The sequence below is a fragment of the Peromyscus eremicus genome, chromosome 2 (assembly GCF_949786415.1).
Source record: "Peromyscus eremicus chromosome 2, PerEre_H2_v1, whole genome shotgun sequence".
Taxonomy (NCBI): Eukaryota; Metazoa; Chordata; class Mammalia; order Rodentia; family Cricetidae; genus Peromyscus; species Peromyscus eremicus.
Genome location: NC_081417.1, coordinates 67,309,176 through 67,327,044, shown reverse-complemented (window position 1 = coordinate 67,327,044; position 17,869 = coordinate 67,309,176). Strand labels below are relative to the sequence as shown.

Here is a 17,869-nt window from a genome sequence, read left to right as displayed (position 1 = left end):
CAGCCTAGCCCTGACCCTTCTGAGACACAAGGGCCATGATGGTCACACTTCAGTGATGAAGGAGGGTGACCGCCCTCCAGATGAGGTAAATATGGGATGAGGTGTGGTCTTTTCTTTCTGACTATGAATTCAGAACCCCTTGGGGGAGATCTGAACCTGGCTCCTTTTTAATCCCCAGTCTGCAGGAGGCCTGGCTGACTAGGTGTTTAATCTGTATGCTGAACCTGTCAAGCTGGGTAAATGCCATTTTGTTTCTCAGTGTTCAAAACTAAAAATCCAAAGCTGAGCACATCTTGCCATCCCATTTCAGAGATGGGAAAACTGAGGCTCAGAAGGAGAAGTGAGTCATCTCAGCTTACAGAAAGAATGGGTCCATGACAAAGCCTGGGTTTCCCAGTGCTCAAAACTGGATGGGGGCGGGGCAACTAGGAAGCTTACAAAGATCTACTTTTTAGTAAATCCACCATCTGCAGATTACTAGTACCTGTGTTCCATCCCCATCAGAGGAGCTTTGCCTATGGTGACATCCAGGAACAGCATAAACAGTAGAGCTGGGGACCTGGAGAAGCAGCCGGGACTCAGAACAGCCTTCCGGGGGCAGCAGCACTCTGTGGGACTGGCAGCCTGTAAGTGGCCAGCCATGTGCGGACTCTCTGCCAGACTTGCTGGGAACCAGACCAGAAGTCTCACCTACTTGAGTCTAGATGCCTGCAAAGTGCTTCTTCCCTTTTTCTAAACAGCTTTGTTGAGGTCTAGTGTGCGGCTCGTGCTGAAGGCAGTTAGATCAGTTAATCTATCAACAGGATAGCACAGCCACCACCACAGTCCAGTCTTGGATCATTCCATACCAAGTCCCCACCTGCCCATTTTAGTCACTCCTGCGTCTTTCCCTAGCACTAAGCAATTATAGATGTCCTCCATCTCTCTAGTTTTCCCTTTTTAGAAAGTTTGTTTAAACGGGCTCTGACAACGTGCAGGGTTTTATCTGGCCACTTACACTGACCACATTGTAGCATGGCTCTGTGTGTCCTCCCTTTTTATTGTCAAACAGTATTCCATTGGAAGGACATACCATGATATGTTTATTTGACAGTTGATGAACCAACTTGTTTCTATACTCTGTCATTATGTATAATGCTGTTATGAATGATCACATAAAAGTTTTTGAGTGGCCATATGGTTTTCTTTCACTTGAGTAGACATTTAAGGAGTAGACTCACTTGATAGTAGTATAATTAATATTTAGTATTCAAGAAGCTGCTTAACTATTGGGGACATGAAAGAAGCTTAAACATTTAGTTTCATAGTCAAGAGTATAAATTCTTCCAGCTGTACTTCTGCCTATGAAAGTCATGTGATCTTGGACAAATAACTTTGCCTGAGTATCGTCTGTGATAGTGCATCTGTGGAGCTGGTGAACTCTGCTGGCTCCTATAAAGCTACAAAGTCTTGAGAATTGGTTGAAATATAGTCTAGCTACGGAGCCCAGGCCAGCCTTGAAGTTATGATCCTCTTGCCTTAGCATTCCAAGTACTGGGATTACAAGTTGGTGCCATCACATCCAGCACAACCTGTCTTCCTTCCTTCCTTCCTTCCTTCCTTCCTTCCTTCCTTCCTTCTTCCCTCCCTCCCTTCCTTCCTTTTTTCTTTCTATTTTTCTTTCTTTCTTCCTTCCTTCCTTTCTTTCTATTTTTCTTTCTTTCTTTCTTTCTTTCTTTCTTTCTTTCTTTCTTTCTTTCTTTCCTCCTTCCTTCCTTCCTTCCTTCCTTCCTTCCTTTTTTCTTTCTATTTTTCTTTCTTTCTTTCTTTCTTTCTTTCTTTCTTTCTTTCTTTCTTTCTTTCCTTCCTTCTTCCCTCCCTCCCTTCCTTCCTTCCTTTCCTTTTCCTTTCCTAATAGCCAGTTGAGCAGTGGCCCCATGGGACGAGCCTCTCCCATAGACTTGCAAGGTTATCATGGATAACCTTGGAACAACAGGATGGCTTTAGGCAAACTGCACGCCCCTTCTGGGCCTCCTCTGTTATGATGGAGATGACCCTCCAGCACAGCAGGCCACAAGAGCTTTGGAGAGGCACTGGGCTCCTGTCATGAGTAGGAGACTGGGGATCTTTAAGGCCGTTTCTGGGAAACTCCTTTGATTGTGGACAGCAAAGTCTCTAGAGTGAGGGTACCTGAGTCAAATCCTACTCCAGACACTTAGAAAGCTGTGGTTTGGATTCAGAACTCTCAGAATAGGAGAACTATGGTTCTTGGTCCCCAGCCCCTGGAATGATAACTGAGATGGGAGCCTGTTCAAACCTCATCTGATGCAGGCTTGGATGAGAGTTAGCTCTGCAAACTGCATGCAAGATCTGTAGAGCTCAGGGCTCCTGGAGCCCTCTTCAGATCCCACAGGGGCACTGAACGTTGTCAGCTGCCCTCTGCCGCTGACTTGGCAAAGCCCTGTGTCATATGGGAAATTGCAAGGTTTCCACACTGACCATTCTTGGGAGAAGCCAGAACTCTGCTCCAACTGCCCTTTGATCTGCAAGAAGTGCCAGGCTGGATTCCCTGGCAGGGAGAACTGTCATTGCATCTGTGTCTTACTCCCTCACAACCACAAGCCGGGTGGTACCAGGCTTCTTCAAGTACCTAAGGAGTTAAACAAGGCCACCAATCCCAGCCCAGCCTCCATCAGGGGACCATGACATGCTTCCAAGCCTTCCCTTCTTCAACTGGGTTATGTGCTGATCTCTAAATCTAAAGGGGTGAGAGGCTGCTCTTCCAAAAGCCAGGTTCTGCTAAGTGCATCGCACAAAGGCTGAGCCCGGACAGGAACCTGCCCAGCTGGGTTTGAGTTCTGGCTTTAGTAACTGCCGGCACTTCCTGCGCCTGCCCGCTGCCGCTGCTGTCCTTCCCAACACACAAGTTCCTGCGAAGAGGAAGGTTTCTTCCGTCTCTTATTTTCTAAGTACCCAGAAGCATGGAAAGAACGTTATTTCCCATCTATCCATTAGACTTTACAACATCCCTGGGAAGTAAGTGGGTCTAGTTTATCCTTTTCAGATGAGGAAACTGAGGCACGAAGAAGTGAAGAAGTGAGAAGTATTGCCCATGGTCACCCAAAAGAGGTGCGACTCACTCCCCAGGCAGTCAGACTTTAATCCTGACTCCACTTTAACTCAACAATTTCTGAGTCCTGGTGGGGGAAACTGAGGCATAGAGAACAGAAGGAAAGGTCACTTGCCCAGGTTTAGTCCATCATTCAACACGCCTCTGCCCCTCAGGGATGGGGACCACTTGTAACTCGGCTGTACCAAGCGCGCGAGCGACTCTATACCGTTATGTTAGGAGAGACCAGGGCGCCAAGGTGTCCCTGCCAGTGACTGTGCTTCCAATGGACCTAGTGGACATCTGGACATCGGATCTGCTCAACCTGAGCCGGGCGCGCCAGGACCTCAGCGCGGAAGCCCGGCGCTCTTTGGAACACGGTCCTTTCTGGCAGTGTGGTGTCACTGTGCAGCCCAAGCCCCTCTGCCCTCACTGGGGAGCCGCGTCCAGCTCACACACCCTGTGTGCCCTGACTGAGGCGATCGCCCTGGCGCCTAGAAACCGGGGGGCCTGGGAGGACCCAGGGCAGTATAGCCAGCGCGCAGCACCAAGCAAGCACTCCCTTTTATGTCCAGGAATGAGGCGCCGAGGCACCCGGGCGCGCAACCGGCGGCGGTGGCTTACCTGTCGCTGCGCGCGTCTGCAGGACAGCGGAGAGCAGCGCGGAGGAGAGGATGGAGAGCAGCCACCGCGGGCGCCGGCCCTGCGCGGTCCTCCTGAAAGAAACGGTGGCAGAGAAGGTGAGGAAGAGGCCAGGAGGCGAGGCCGGGGCACGGGGACGCGCGGCACCGGTCCTACCTGGGTGCCATGGTGCAGCCGCCGGACCCCAGCTCGGCTTCTCCCGCGGAACAAAGGCGGCGCCCGGCGGCGACGGCAGGATCCCGGCTGCCGCCCGCGCCTGAGTCACCCGCGCACTGAAACCCGACTCCGCCGCGCCCTCAGCTCCCCCACGCGCGGTGCCCCACCTCGCCGCCGGTCCCAGCCGAGCCTCCCCACGCCCCCTTCTTCCCGCCACTCCAGGGCCTTATGTAACCCGCAAAGAAAGCCCGGAGTGCTGACACAGCGCCCCACAACCCCTGCCGGCTGGGATCGCTGGGGCTTCTGAGACCAGGCTACTGAGTCTCAGAGAGGAGCTGCTGTGTCCCAAAGCCACACAGCTGAAGTCGCTCCCTGCTGCCGTGCCACACCCAGCACACCAGTCAGGATCCCGCTTGCATGCCCCAGAGTGGCGGTGGTGGGGATGGAAGTCATGCACAGAGCTAGGACTTTGAAGGCCACGTGTTGTGTGTCCCGAACATTTTGGAATCCCAAAACCTTGACCAGGGGGCACAGCCCTCAGAAACCTGATCTAACCTCTTCCCTTCTGTTCTCGTTAGTGATGGGGGAAACTGAGGTCCAGAGAAGGCAAGCAATTTACCAAGATATCCACCCAGTGGGCGACACAGGGTAGGGGACCCAATATACAGAAGGAAAGGGCAAAGTCTCAACGTTGACCAGAGGACATAGAGTCATGTGTGTCCCCCGCCTGCTGAGCCGACAAGCAGCACAGAAGGCAGGAATTGGGAGCTGAGCTCATGGACACACTATCTCCAGGAATCCTTGCAGTTGCTAGTGTGCTGCATGAAAAGCAGGGGTGAGGACACGTCCCTTCTCAGGAAGTGTCTAGATGTTAGTAAACTACACTGATTTCTCAGAGTGGCCAGCGCAGGACAGTGCTCACAGCATGTCTATTTACCCTGCTCTTGCCACTGTGCTGATTATATCCTCAGATGGGAAGGACCAGGACAGACAGGACCATAGACTCTTAAGGGACTAAGGCACAAGGAGCCAAAGTGACCCCAGAGCCAGATGGGCTCCATGGAACTAATAAGGAAGATAGGGCATCCTAAGGACACTGCCCACGTTAAGTGGCTTTGACATCTGTCCGTCCACACTGTCTATGGATGTGAACTCTCTCTCTTCCCTATTGCAGCTTTCTGTGATGGATACAACTGTTGTTACAAATCACTAACCATGGAGAATTGGCCATCCAGATTGGGGTGGGGGGAGGCTGGAGAGATGGCTCAGAGGTTAAGAGCATGTGCTGCTCTTGAAGAGGACCAGGCACCCACATAGAGTAGCCCACAACCGCCTGTAACTGTATCTCTTGCGGATTTAACACCCTCCTCTAGCCTCTGTGGGCACCCCTACACACACACACACACACACACACACACACACACACAAAGAGAAAGGGGGGAGAGAGAAGAGGAGAGGAGAGGAGAGAGAGAGAGAGAGAGAGAGAGAGAGAGAGAGAGAGAGAGAGAGAGGAGAGGGAGAGGGAGAGGGAGAGAGAGAGAAATTGATAAATACATCTTTAAAACTCAGGTTTATGGAATTTTAAAATTCAGGTAAACCCAATGACATGAAGCCTACATTCTCCAGATCAAATTTTAATTGGAATTGAATCAGTGAAGGCAATACTCTCCAGTTCACCACCATTTCCTGTTTCTCCCAACACCAAGACAAAGAATAGTCCCACTTAGTACCACACTTGAAGCCTATCTTTGCTAATAAGAGAGCGGAACTAGGTTTTGAGCTCACCAATGTGTTCCAAACAGGCAGACAAAAGATCTATGGAGAGAGAAGGCTGTGTTTAAAGGAAGATGGAGAAGAGCGTATGTTTAACACACAGATAAAGTTTAATTACACAGAGAAGATGGCTTTACACAACCAGCCCGGCTTGCCCCAGTTCTGTACTGCCCGCAGGATGAAGGCATACCTGCCTTTCAACTGATAGACTTGCTTGTGCTTCAACTTATCGGTCCAAAGTGCACATGGATAATGCAGCAGATTCATTTACAACTCTCTCGGCGAAGCCCTGCGTACACATTTGTTGATTCTAAGTAGGCGCCTAATATCCAGCTCCCTGGAATTTGAAGGCCAAGGTCCCTGCAGATCTTCTCTCCCATGGTGACTGGAAATAGACCCTTGCCGATAGTGCTGATTTGTGTCTATTTCACCTGAGGAGACAGACCATGGTCACAGACGAGAAGACTATTATTTTGAAATTTGGCCTGAAGGTGGGAGTTATGGCCTAAGACTGATGAGGGAACAGGGGATATCTCAGGCCTAGGAGCTGAATGGGAGGGACAGTCTCAGTTGTGGGTGTGGGGCAGATGGAGCAGGAAGCCAAGCAAGGCATTCCACCTCCTGCCAGACAGTGTTGCGAGGCCTTAAGTGATTTCCTTCCATTCAATGTGAAGTTGTAGAAATAGCCAAAAGGAAGCATCATGTCATTCTCAAGCTAGTCTAAATTGTTTACCACGGTTCAGGCCAATCTGCAAGATTGGGACGTGTGGGGACCAGGGATTTAATGTCCCAAATTCTCCAGAACTTGACTAAACGAGTAGGCTGTCCATTTTCCTATAATCCAGCCAAATGTTCCAGAAGGCTCTGCCTCCAAGGGCATTCTTCAGACTGTCTCCTGCAGCTGGAAGGGCACAGGAACCTGAGAGAAGCATCCCAGGCCTTGTTTGGAAAGAGGTTACCAAGAATCAGTGCACGCCATTCTGAACGAGACTTTCTTCAGCACTTGAGTATGATGTGTCTGTCTTTTGTATCTCACAGGAGAGACACAAAGCCTGTCCTGTGTATCTGATTAACGAGCAGAAACAGTGGACTTCACTAGCTGGGGCTAGAAGTGGACTTGTTAAAATAGTCAGAGCAGAGGGCTGCCTCTTGGATAATCAGGAGAAAACCATGCCCGTTGCACACAGCTGCTGCCAGGAGGAGCTTGTATTCCGATGAGACCTTGCTTGTTTCTGTGCAAAGGAGGCTGAGGAAACTTGCTGTTGGGCATGCCACACCATGATGGACGTGAAAATCTGACAAGCCGAGAGTTTGGGGGACAAGAGAAATCAGGAGGGAAGGTGTGCCAAGGGTTCCTAAGCCCAGTGCTCTGCCCAGGTGTCCTCCTTTGTCATTTATGTGCACAGCGGCCATCATCCTCTGGACAGCCCCTGCATTCCTTTATCCTGTAACCTGAATGCTCCCTCTGGCCCTGGTGCCTGTTCCGTCTACAAGCACAACAGAATTAAATTCTCCCTTCCAATTTTTCAGCCAGTGGGATCTGGCTAATATGTTTTCTTTTTTCTAGATGCTGTATTCCAAAAAAGTAACTTCTTTCTCTCTCTTTCTCTCTCTCTCTCTCTCTCTCTCTCTCTCTCTCTCTCTCTCTCTCTCTCTCTCTCTCCCTCTCTCCTGGGAACACTCCTGGGGTCTGGCACACAGCAGGTAAGCATTCTTCCCCTGAGTTACACCTCCAGCCCCATTTTGAGGATCTTCTTAAGGCCTTTGGGAATGTAGTCTCACAATACCGAGTCAGGCACAGCTAATGCCACTGATGGAAGGGCTCTTCCTCCTCCCTGGCTTCATGTCCCCTTCTTTTATCCCTGCACCCTGGGATGACACTCACTATACAGCAGAGGCGCCTGAGACCTGCCTCGGATGCTGTTGTCTGAGAAGCCCGGCACCAGAGAAAGGAGTTTATCTCCCACACTTCCACACATCCCGGTGCCTTGGCCCAGTGTCTGAGATAGCTAACACTTTCTGCTCACAGGCTCCTGTTAGTATGATGTCACCAATGTAGAGGAGGGACAAACATTACAGAGGTGTGTTCCTACGCATTACATGATAAGGAATACTGAAGAGTTCATGTAGCTGTAGGGCAAAACAGTAGAACATGTTCCCATCTTTGCCGTGTGAAAGTACACTTTTTGAAACCCTCCCTGAGACCCCTCTTGCCAGAGCATACTGCACTCACTGCCGAAGGCTGTGTTGATCTATTTCGGTAAATCCACCCCATCTCTCCCAGCAGCTGCTGTGGACGCTACCATCTGGCCAAGCTCAGGACAAGCTGCTGTCATAGGCCACAGTCTGTTTGACTCTTGCAGGGGCCCAGCACACCTTGACCTTTTAAGTTCTGCTGGTGCCTCCGATGTCCATAGTACTTCCTGGGGGTCTGGATTGCTTCTGCTTTGCTATCTCAAAGTGGGGAGAGTAGTCTCCAGAGCACCCACTTGACTTTCCCTGCAGGAGTCAAGTTTCTAATGTAAAGCCTCTGCCGGAAGCTCGGTGTGTATAGGATGGATGTGAAACGTGAAGTACCCAGTGAAGTACTTGAGATTAGGCCCAAAAGGTACAGAAAACACAAACTATGCGAACAGGTAGGCAGACTCCCCAAGTCACTTACTGCCTTATACCAAGGCCCCTTCTTTAACTCACATCTATGACTTCATGGGTGATTTCCTGCAATCGGTAATCAAGAAAAGGGGAGAGCCAAGCTGTGTCACAGATAATTCAGGGTGCTGTGCAAGTGCTCATGACGTGTAGACACACAGCCCTGCATCTCCCACCACGTTTGACCCTGAAGGACAAAGGTGAAGAGAACCCTCCCTCTAGGTAGACCTTAAGCTGTGCAGCTGGCCCATGTCTCTGAAGGAGGGAGGAGTGGTCTCAGAGATGCAGAGAGGCCTGAGAAGCTGGTGCAGGTCTTGGATGATGGCCAGCAGTCTGAAAGACAAGTTGACCGATTCAGGACAGGAAGACCCAGGGAGGACCGAAGAGATGTTAGCGGCTCAAGAGCCTGATGTACAAGCCTGAGGGCCTGAATTCAGGAACCACCTTGAAGCCCAGTGTGGTGTGAGCACCTATAACCCCAGCGCAGAGACCGGTGGTCCTGGGGGCTTGCTGGTCAACCAGACTACATGAAATGGCAAGTGGCAAGGTCAATGTGCAGAGAGAGAGACCTTCTCTCTCTGAAAAAAATAAGGTGGAGAGTGGTAGAGAAAGATGCCCAAAGTTGATCTCTGCTCTCCACAGAGGCAGGCACATATGTAGACACCACCAGCCCCTGACCCACCACCACACACACAAGGAAACATGGGGAAGTGCAATGTGGACTGGTCTACATAAGCCCAAAGCTCATGTGCCTCACACTGCTCCCTAGAGACTATCCACCGCAGAGAAGACTCTGCAACCAGCCTCCTGTGGAGGTCGGTCAGTCTTCCTTCTTGTCCAACAGCATGGACTCTTCTCCTCTAAAGCAGATCTAGCCACAGACCATGCTGACCGTCTAAGCCACCAGCTGCAGACGCCCACACTGAGGTCTCCATACACCCTCCAGCCACCACAGACTGAGCGAGTCTTCCTCACCAGCACCGAAATAGCTGGCACTGGTTGCCTTCCCTGGCTGAGTGCCTTTGCCATCTCTGCCATATCCCCAAACACACAATGCTTGCCTCATCCATCTTGTGCCCACAGGGTGTTGTCCGAATGAAAAGACCCATTTTGTGGCAGAAGAAGGGTGACAGAGGATGAACGGCCATTCGAGGAACCCATCAGTGTGAGCACGTGCTGCAGCACCAGAAGACAGCTGGCTATTGATGTGGTAGAAAAGCCTGTTAAAGGCTCAGCGAGGGCACCGGCTTAGGGGCAGCCTGGCGAGCAGTCGTGGTGCTCACCTGCAGAATGTGGCAGAAGTAGACACTGACTGGCCAGCATACTGGACTGTGTCTCCAGGATCTAGGATACAGATGTCCCTCAGTATCCACAGATGACACCCAACCCCAAAATGCCCAAGTTTCCCATAAAAAAATGGAGTAATAATTGCATATCCATGCTCACCCTCCAGTACATTTTATTTGTGCATTTAAAAAATTTAAATATAGTTATCTCATTTTCCTCCATTCCCTTTCCCTTTCCTTCCTCCAACTCTTCCTCTGAGCCCTCCTTACGCTCTCTCAAATTCATGGCCTTTGTTATCGCTACACACACACACACACACACACACACACACACACACACACACACATATTTATTTGCATATATATACTGCTTGCATGTATGTGATTCACTTAGTATTAGATAAGCAACTAGGAGACTCCCCACTGGGGAAGACTATTTCTGCTCGCAGCATCCCTTAGTTGCCTAAGTTCTAGGGGTCCCCGGGGTCCCATGAGACTTCTTTCTCCCATGTTAGCATGTCGTTTGTGTTGTCCTCATTCAGGCCTTACTTAGGCAGCCATATAACCCAAACCTCTGTCATCTCTAGAAGGCACAGCAGATTTTCTGGTCCTCTGGCTCTACAATCTTTCTGCTCCATCTGCTATGATGTTCCTAAGTCTTGGGCACAGGAGTTGTGTTGTGGATGCATCGACTGGAGCTGAACACCCCGGATTCCCATATATCTTAAATAGTCCCTAGATTACTTACACCAGTAACTTAATGGGCACAGTTATTATATGACATTGTTCATGAAATAACGGCAAGCAAAGTCTGCACGCACTCAGTATAGTCAGAATGCTTGGTTTTGACAACCAACATATATGAGGGCCAAATATACTTGGGTCTGGAAATCAAGGGATAGTGTTGGAATTAAGCCTTTTTTCCTCATCCAGAGAAGCACTGAAGACCTGGGCTATCACTGGTCAGGGTAGTGGTGTCCAACCGAAAAGCTTTTCCAATGGAATGATAATTCCATGAAACTTGAAGGTATGCTCACAACTGGGCCACGCTGAGTTCCTCATAACAGTAGGCAAACAGGCAAAAAGGAAAAAGAAAAGAGAGGAGAGAGAAGGGGAGGGGAGTAGCTATAAATGAGGACAGTGAGCCTCGATGGGCACCAGGAGCCAGCGTAGCTGATACTTTGTACAGATGGGAGGACACAGACAGAAAACAACCTAGAGTGTGTCCGGTGCTTTTGGATCCCAGGTTGAAGGCTGTGAGGTCCAAGAGCGGTTAAAGCAAGTGTGAGACCAGACTTCAAAAGGATGAAGAAGTCTGGACCATCTCACCAGGCAAGCCAGCCAGAGCATCTGAAGTGTGGGCTGAGAACAAAGGGAATCGAGAATGGGTGGAGGAGGAGACAAAGGGCTCAGCTGGGGGCAGAGTTTCCTTTACTGTCTCGACTTTCAGAGATTTCAGTTGGCTGTGATCTCACAAGGGACCCTGCCTACCAGTCTTTTATCCCTTCTCTTAAAATACGTGAAGAACATTGTGTTCCCATAAAGTTGAAGGCCCTATGTACAGCAAGCTCTCTTATCCCTAGGGAACATTCCAAGACCCCTGGTGGATGCCTGAAATTGCAGATGATTCTGAACCCTACAAGTACCATAACTTTTTTTTAAAACATATATATGATTTTGATAAACCATACTATATTCCATCTTACTCTCGTAGTGATATGGAATGATGCAACGCCTCATTTTGAGAGGAAGTGAGGTAGATGGTGTGTGCAGGGTAGTGTGCAATGGAAACACAGGAATTGTCCATTTGTGTTTCTGGGCCACATTTAACTTCAGGTACATGAAACTGTGGAAATCAGAACCACAGAGAGCCGGGACCTCTTCAGGAGTGGGAGTCAGTTGCTGTCTGGGAACAGCTCTGTGCAGCTCACAGGGCAGAGTGCACAGCCCAGGGCACCGCTCTGACCACTGTGGCCTCACTGAGCCCCCTCTCTTACCATTACTTGCCTCCAGGTGGCCATTTGCTCCCGCCACAGTGCAGCCGTGGCTAGTGAGGTCATCTCAGCATCTGCCATGGCACAACCTGGCAGTGGCCTGACTCTCAGCCACCACATCCACTTCTCCCTCCTGCTCTAGGACTTCATGGAGCCCAAACATGAGATGGTGTGGAGCTTATTTGCAGTGCACACATGAGCCCCTTGCAAAGACACAGGAAATAATATGGGGCTGACTTTGAACAATGGCAAGTAGAAACAATGGGTGAATAAGTATTTTCCCCTTCCTCTCTGGGGAGCCCCCGAGAAGACAATCCTATTTGTACCAAATGCTTCTTTTCTCTTTCTTCCCATTCCAAAGAATTCTTCCAGAACCAACCACCTTGGGACTTTGCTCAGTCTACCAAATGCTCGGACATGTTAGGGCTGTGGAGTCTTGTGGCATTGACAGGGATGGATTCCGTATCTTGGTCATAGAAACAGGACAAAGTCTGCACACACTGAATGCTGTGGTGAGCTACCACTGAAGCAAGAAGACTATCCTCTCAGGGACCGTTTCTAAATCTGTTTACCAGACACAGGAGGCCAGCATCAGAGGTAAACACAAGAATACTGGCCTTCTGGGGAGTTGCTTAAATATTAAAGATAACTTTGGGCTTCCGAAAGCCATAGAAGGGAAGGAGGTAGCTATCATTTCCAGTCTATGACATATGAGAAATATAGAGTATCTAAAATTAGACTACTGGGCTTTTAAACCCAGACATTGTCTATTACAGGATGTGTGACCTCAGGAAAGTGACTTAACCTCTCTGCTCTTCAAATTTCATGAATTGAAAAAATAGTCATAATAATAAAAAGTACCTGGGGCATTGAATTAAGTGACTCAAACACATAGTATGTTTAACACTTCACTAAGTATTTTACTGTTTTAGCCATATCACTTAATGATCTGTCCAATCCAAATAATAGGGCTGGGCAAGCTCCACTTGCATCCAGAGGGAGGAAGGGCTTGCCCAGCATCACAGTTAATTAGGACAAACCCAGAGCCTGAAGTCCTGAGTCCTCCTTGATGCCCTTCTCTCTGCCTCTGGGGCAGCTTCCCAGTTCTCTCACACACGGAGTCAAGGCCATTGCAAATCAGAAGAACTATGAATGCATGCTCTGTGCTTTTAAGATGTCCTAAGGTTCTACATGCTCTCACAACCCGAGAGGGTTCTGCTCTACCAAAGAGCGTTTTCTAGCCTGTGCCCCTCCTGCCTTAGGACCACGTTGTGGAAAGAAGGTAAAAAGTCCAGATTCCCTGTCTGTGCGCAGTCAGAACGGGAGCTTTATGCTGGGCTCAGGAGTTGGAGATTCAAGCATCTCCTGAGTCCTCGTGTGCGCTGTCACCACCAGTCTAGGGTCAGTTATTCTGTGGCACCTGGTGGCTGAACCCTGTCCTAGAATCTCTTGCATCAGAATACATCTATGTTTCAAAAACTGTCCCTGCGCTGGTGCATTTGCTGTTTCCGGTCCAGACACACTGCTAATACCTCTCCTAGATGGAGTTCATCACCTGCCCCACCTTGGGAAGAGCAAGGAGAAATGCATTCTGTTGAATTAAGGCTTTTTAGGATCCAAGAAAGCTAGCTGGGACTAAAAGAGACTTCCTACCTGATCCCCAGTCAATCAGAGGCTCTACTGCATAAGTCTACTTAATTTAGAGAACCAGGATGGCTAAGCAATCTCCTGCTGTCATTGGACAGGAGCCCGTGCAAGAGGATGCCAACAGAAACCCATACCTTCAGGCTGCCTGGCCTCTGTTCTACCCGGCTCCCCCATCAATGCACAGACCATGGCCATCCCTCCTTAAATACTATACAAAAGACATGATAAATATGAACGTGCTAGATGGGACTACTATTTTTGTGTCAGGTATAAGGGTTGGTAATGTGTCCTTGAACTAAGCCAGAGAGGCAAGCAGTACCTGGGACCAAAGTGACGGGTATTTTATAAATGGCACAGCCTCTCCTTGCTTTTGAGAGTGGACAGTGGTTACACCAGCTCTCTGTCCACACCTTGTCTGACACACTGCCTCTTGTCCCTGGCTATTGGAACCTGGCTCCTCTGGGTACCACTGGGGAAGGGGAGTGGTCCCCAGGGTTAGCAGTAAACTGTAGCTCCCTCTTTCTTGATCCTTGCAGGATCAAAGGTTTGCAGCTGCTCAGTAGTGCTCTGGAGACATTCAGAAATTGGGGAAGGGGTGTGCTAAAGGGAATCCCTTTTATCACAACAAAAGCAGATGCTATGGGCACTTGGCAGGCCAGTGGAGCAATGTGAGAAGTTGTCTACCCAACATGAAATATTTCAGCAAAACAATGTCAGTGGTACCCACTGAGAGATGCCAGCAAATTGTAGCTGTCAATCTTTATTGATCGAGACCCTCAGGCTCACAATCCCATCTGCACATACAATTCAGCAACACTTCTTACTACATATGACACTCTCAGATATCTTCTACTTTATTCTGTTCCATTTTATTAAAGGGGAAAAGTCAGCTGATCACACACACACACCCTTAAATCATTTCCATGATCCACAAATAGGCAATGACCCATGTGATGATTTCAAAGTCTTTAATCAGCCATTGGATAGGAATGTTGGGCAATTCTTAAGATGAGAATTACTCTTCTGCTCTCATGCTTGACTTTTAAAAACCACAGGGCTTCAGGCTGGAAAGATGGCTTGGTGCTTAGGAGCATGCACTGCTCTTGCAGAGGACAGGCCTTTGGCATCCACATCCGGCAGCTCTCAACCACCTGGAGCTCCAGCTCCAAGGGAACTGATGCCCTCTTCTGGCTCCACAGGCACCTACACTCATGTGCATGCATACTTGTACATATATACACACACACACACACACACACACCCACACACACACACCACATTTAAAACATAAATGAATAAATAAACAAACCATCCGGGACCAGTGTGGCCAACAGGGAGACCCACTAACTTTCCTTTGCTTCATTACAATGGTGTCTCCACGTTATCAGCCTTACAAACTGTGTGTCCCCTTAATGCCTCTGACACCATGACACATCCAAGAAAGAGAAAACTCTCTCTGGGAAAATCCCCTCTCACTCCTGGGATTTCCCACCTTTCCCCATCTGAACACATGAATAACCAGCCCCACCCTACCCCTTCATTACAGTCCCTGCTCCCTGCCACCCTGAGAGTTTGCTCTGAGGTAAACTTGCTCCCAATTCCTTACTTTCTCTCTTCTCTGAATTTTCCCCCCAACAGTGACAAGAGCCTGGACACAGCGGGTGGAGATCTCTGCCAGTTCTCTCTGTGCCTAAGATCTCCCCAGCCTTCACCTCCAACACTCTGTCTGCTGCCGTTAAGACCTGTCACCTCAGGTCTTAACCTCATCCCTTCTTCCACTGTTTCTGTAACAATGTTCTCAACAACCATTCTACCCACACGTTACTCCTAAGTGGTTTGAAAGATGCCACCTTCAGAAAATAGAGCCCAGGCGCTCACCCCAGACACTCCTCCCCGATCCTGGCTCACAGAATCCTGCTTCCTCACCTTATGACTCTGGGTTCCTGCACAGGTAGCCCATTCTAAAACACTGCCTGTCCCCTGTGCCACTGTCTCCGTAGCCAGGTGCTCACACACTCCAGCCCTGCCCTCACTCCCACCCCTGGCCTGGGGAACCCTGCCCTAGCCAAGTGTCCCTACTTCATATTTTTTCTTCACCAACACGCTAACAAAAAGAAGGCCTTGGTTCTGGGACGACCTCTGTTCTTAGAATGGAAACGAGCTGGGGCTGGCTCACGTGGTTAAGGTGAAAACGGCATCCTCAGCTCTAGGCTCAAAGGATCAGCAGAGCCGCAGAAGCCAGGGCTGTGCTCTCATCCTCGTTTCAGAGACAAGGAGGCTGATAGCACTAACTTCCCCCAAATCATTGATGGGGAAGGGGCAGAGTCTTCCGGCTTCCCATTCACGTTTCATCCATTCCATTTCACTGTCCTTCTCTGAAGAGTAACAGAACTGATTGTCTAGCATGAGACCCCAAGTTCAAGCCCCAGCATTGGAAAATTAAATAAAATATGAACATTTTAAGTCTACCTCTCTGTCCACACAGCACAAGAAAAGACAACTTGAGAGTCTTTCTACCAGCGTGGTAGTCACAAGAAGCTCACCAGGGCCGTGACTGACATTACGTCTTGTGACTGGATTAGGGTCTGCCCTTGAGGCCCCCATGTCCAAAGCTGCCTGTGGTCTGTGAGTACCTAAGACAGAACAAGGCTTCTTAAACTCTAGAAAAACTCAGAAGCACAAAGTGTCTCAGAAAAGACCATCTGTCCCCAGAAACAAATAAGATGTAACTTTTTATATTTGTGTCATGGAAAAAGCAAGTTTTAATTACTCAGAAAATTATCAGAGCAGCCTTTTGCCAAAATGCTATCATGCTTGTGTGACAAGGGATTTTTTTTTTTTCTGTAAGCCAAATTTCCTCTCTCATGTTTGGGGACCTCATGAAATGGAACACCTACCTTCTTCAAAAGATACTTTGAAGCCATAAAAATGTTCATAGGCTTTGACTCAATAATCCACTTCTGGGAAGGTAGCCTAAGAAAATACCCTGAAATACGGCAAAAGCCATGTGCAGAAAAATATCCATCAAAGAGCTACTCAGCTAAAAACTGGAATCAACCCAAATATTCAATGAAGGGGAAGGAGGGTCGTTAAGTCTAAACCTTGAAGAAATATTCTATAGCCATTAAAAATGAAGGGTATAAAATTTATGAAGGGTCATAGAAAATGCTTATGATAAAATATTAGGTGGAAACGCCTAGAAAAATATTCAAATGTGCACAAGTTTTAAAAGCAATAAGGAAATGTAAAAATGTAGTTGTCACTATGTCAAAATGGTAGGCCTATGGATTTGTACCTTATTTTCAATTTTATTTTTTGTTATTTTATCTCTACCTTCAAAACAGTTAAAATCTCTCTAAGAAAAATCAATAGATGTTATTAGTGAGTTAGCTGGGAAGAAATATCAACAAAAAGATTAGAAGTTGGAAGGAAGAGCTGCCTGTTCCATCATTAATTGTCTTTAGAATGCACCCAATTTTTAATGAGGTAAATACAAGTGTATACAAAAAAAGAAAATATTTGTTTTTAATGTAGTTTTGTTCTAGGCACAAAAACACCGGATTCCATTACCGCAGAAACCATCCTGTGTTTAACCAATTTCTTATTTCTGTGTTGTTTGGTTACTATGGACACACATACAAGGACCTTCTTGTCAAGGAGCTCTGGACTGATGCTGAGTGTTTCAGAGTTTCTGTTTCATCCACAGAACTCTCTGTGCTGCATCAGTTGGTTGTGGATACTGAATTTAGGAAAAGAGTCCAGTTCTCATCTAGGAAATCTGAAGACAAGAGAGAACTGGATGGAAGCTTTGGAGCAGAAATTTCCTCCACAGGCGCTATAGGTCCAGTGGGGAGGGTGGAAGGCAGAGGTATAGGGTCCTCCAAGTATGACAGAGCCAACATCCTCCCCCAGGACTAACTGAGGCCACTTCACACAAGAGCTGGAAACATTGGCTCAGAAGGCAAAGGCGCTTGTGGCCAAGTCTGATGACTTGAGTTCAATACCCAGGACCCACAAGGTAGAAGGAGGAAACTGATTCTTATCAATTTTCCTCTGACCTCCACATGTGCCTCAATCAATATCAATCAATCAATCAATCAATCAATCAATCAATCTGTGTATCTGATTATAGAGAAGTAAAGGTATCTGTCCTGGTTATCTGCCACTGCACTAACAAAAGCACACTAAAATCTCAGAGAATTGGGATACATTTGATACAGGCCATGGTTTCAAGGGTCAGGGAGTTAAGCAGGTGCTCAACTGGGTGGTTCTCTTGCTCTTAGTAACATTTGAGGACACCCAGTGACACTCGGAAGGAGACTGAGTTGGGAGAATCTGAGGCTTTGTTAGAGCATCCTCACAGTGGCCATATCCCTCTCCTGGTGGCTGCCACCCCCTGAGTGAGTATCCCAACAGTTACATGCAGAAGCTTCAAGGCTTCCTGTTGCTTACTGAGCTCAGATATCCCAGACCTTATGCCCTGTACTGTTAGTCAAGAAGGACACTAAAACCAGTCCAGGTTCAAGGCAAAAGTGATTAGAAGAACTCCACCAGTTCTCAAGGAGAGAGGTAGCAAAGTCTTGGGTGATCATCTTAGGCATTCCACACAATCACTTTACACATGCTCAGTTAGG

General features: G+C 48.3%; 1 protein-coding gene across 1 annotated transcript in view; it reads right to left on the bottom strand.

Moving 5' to 3' along the window:
• Col15a1 (collagen type XV alpha 1 chain) overlaps positions 1-3,985 on the bottom strand; it is a 108,645-nt gene extending 104,660 nt beyond the window's left edge. The window contains exons 1-2 of the mRNA XM_059254319.1: positions 3,887-3,985; positions 3,713-3,804 (exon numbers count right to left, since the gene is read on the bottom strand). Of these exons, the coding sequence (XP_059110302.1) occupies positions 3,713-3,804; positions 3,887-3,897 (103 nt within the window). The 5' untranslated portion in view covers positions 3,898-3,985. The remainder of the gene's footprint in view (positions 1-3,712; positions 3,805-3,886) is intronic.
• Between the last annotated feature and the right edge of the window lie 13,884 nt (positions 3,986-17,869).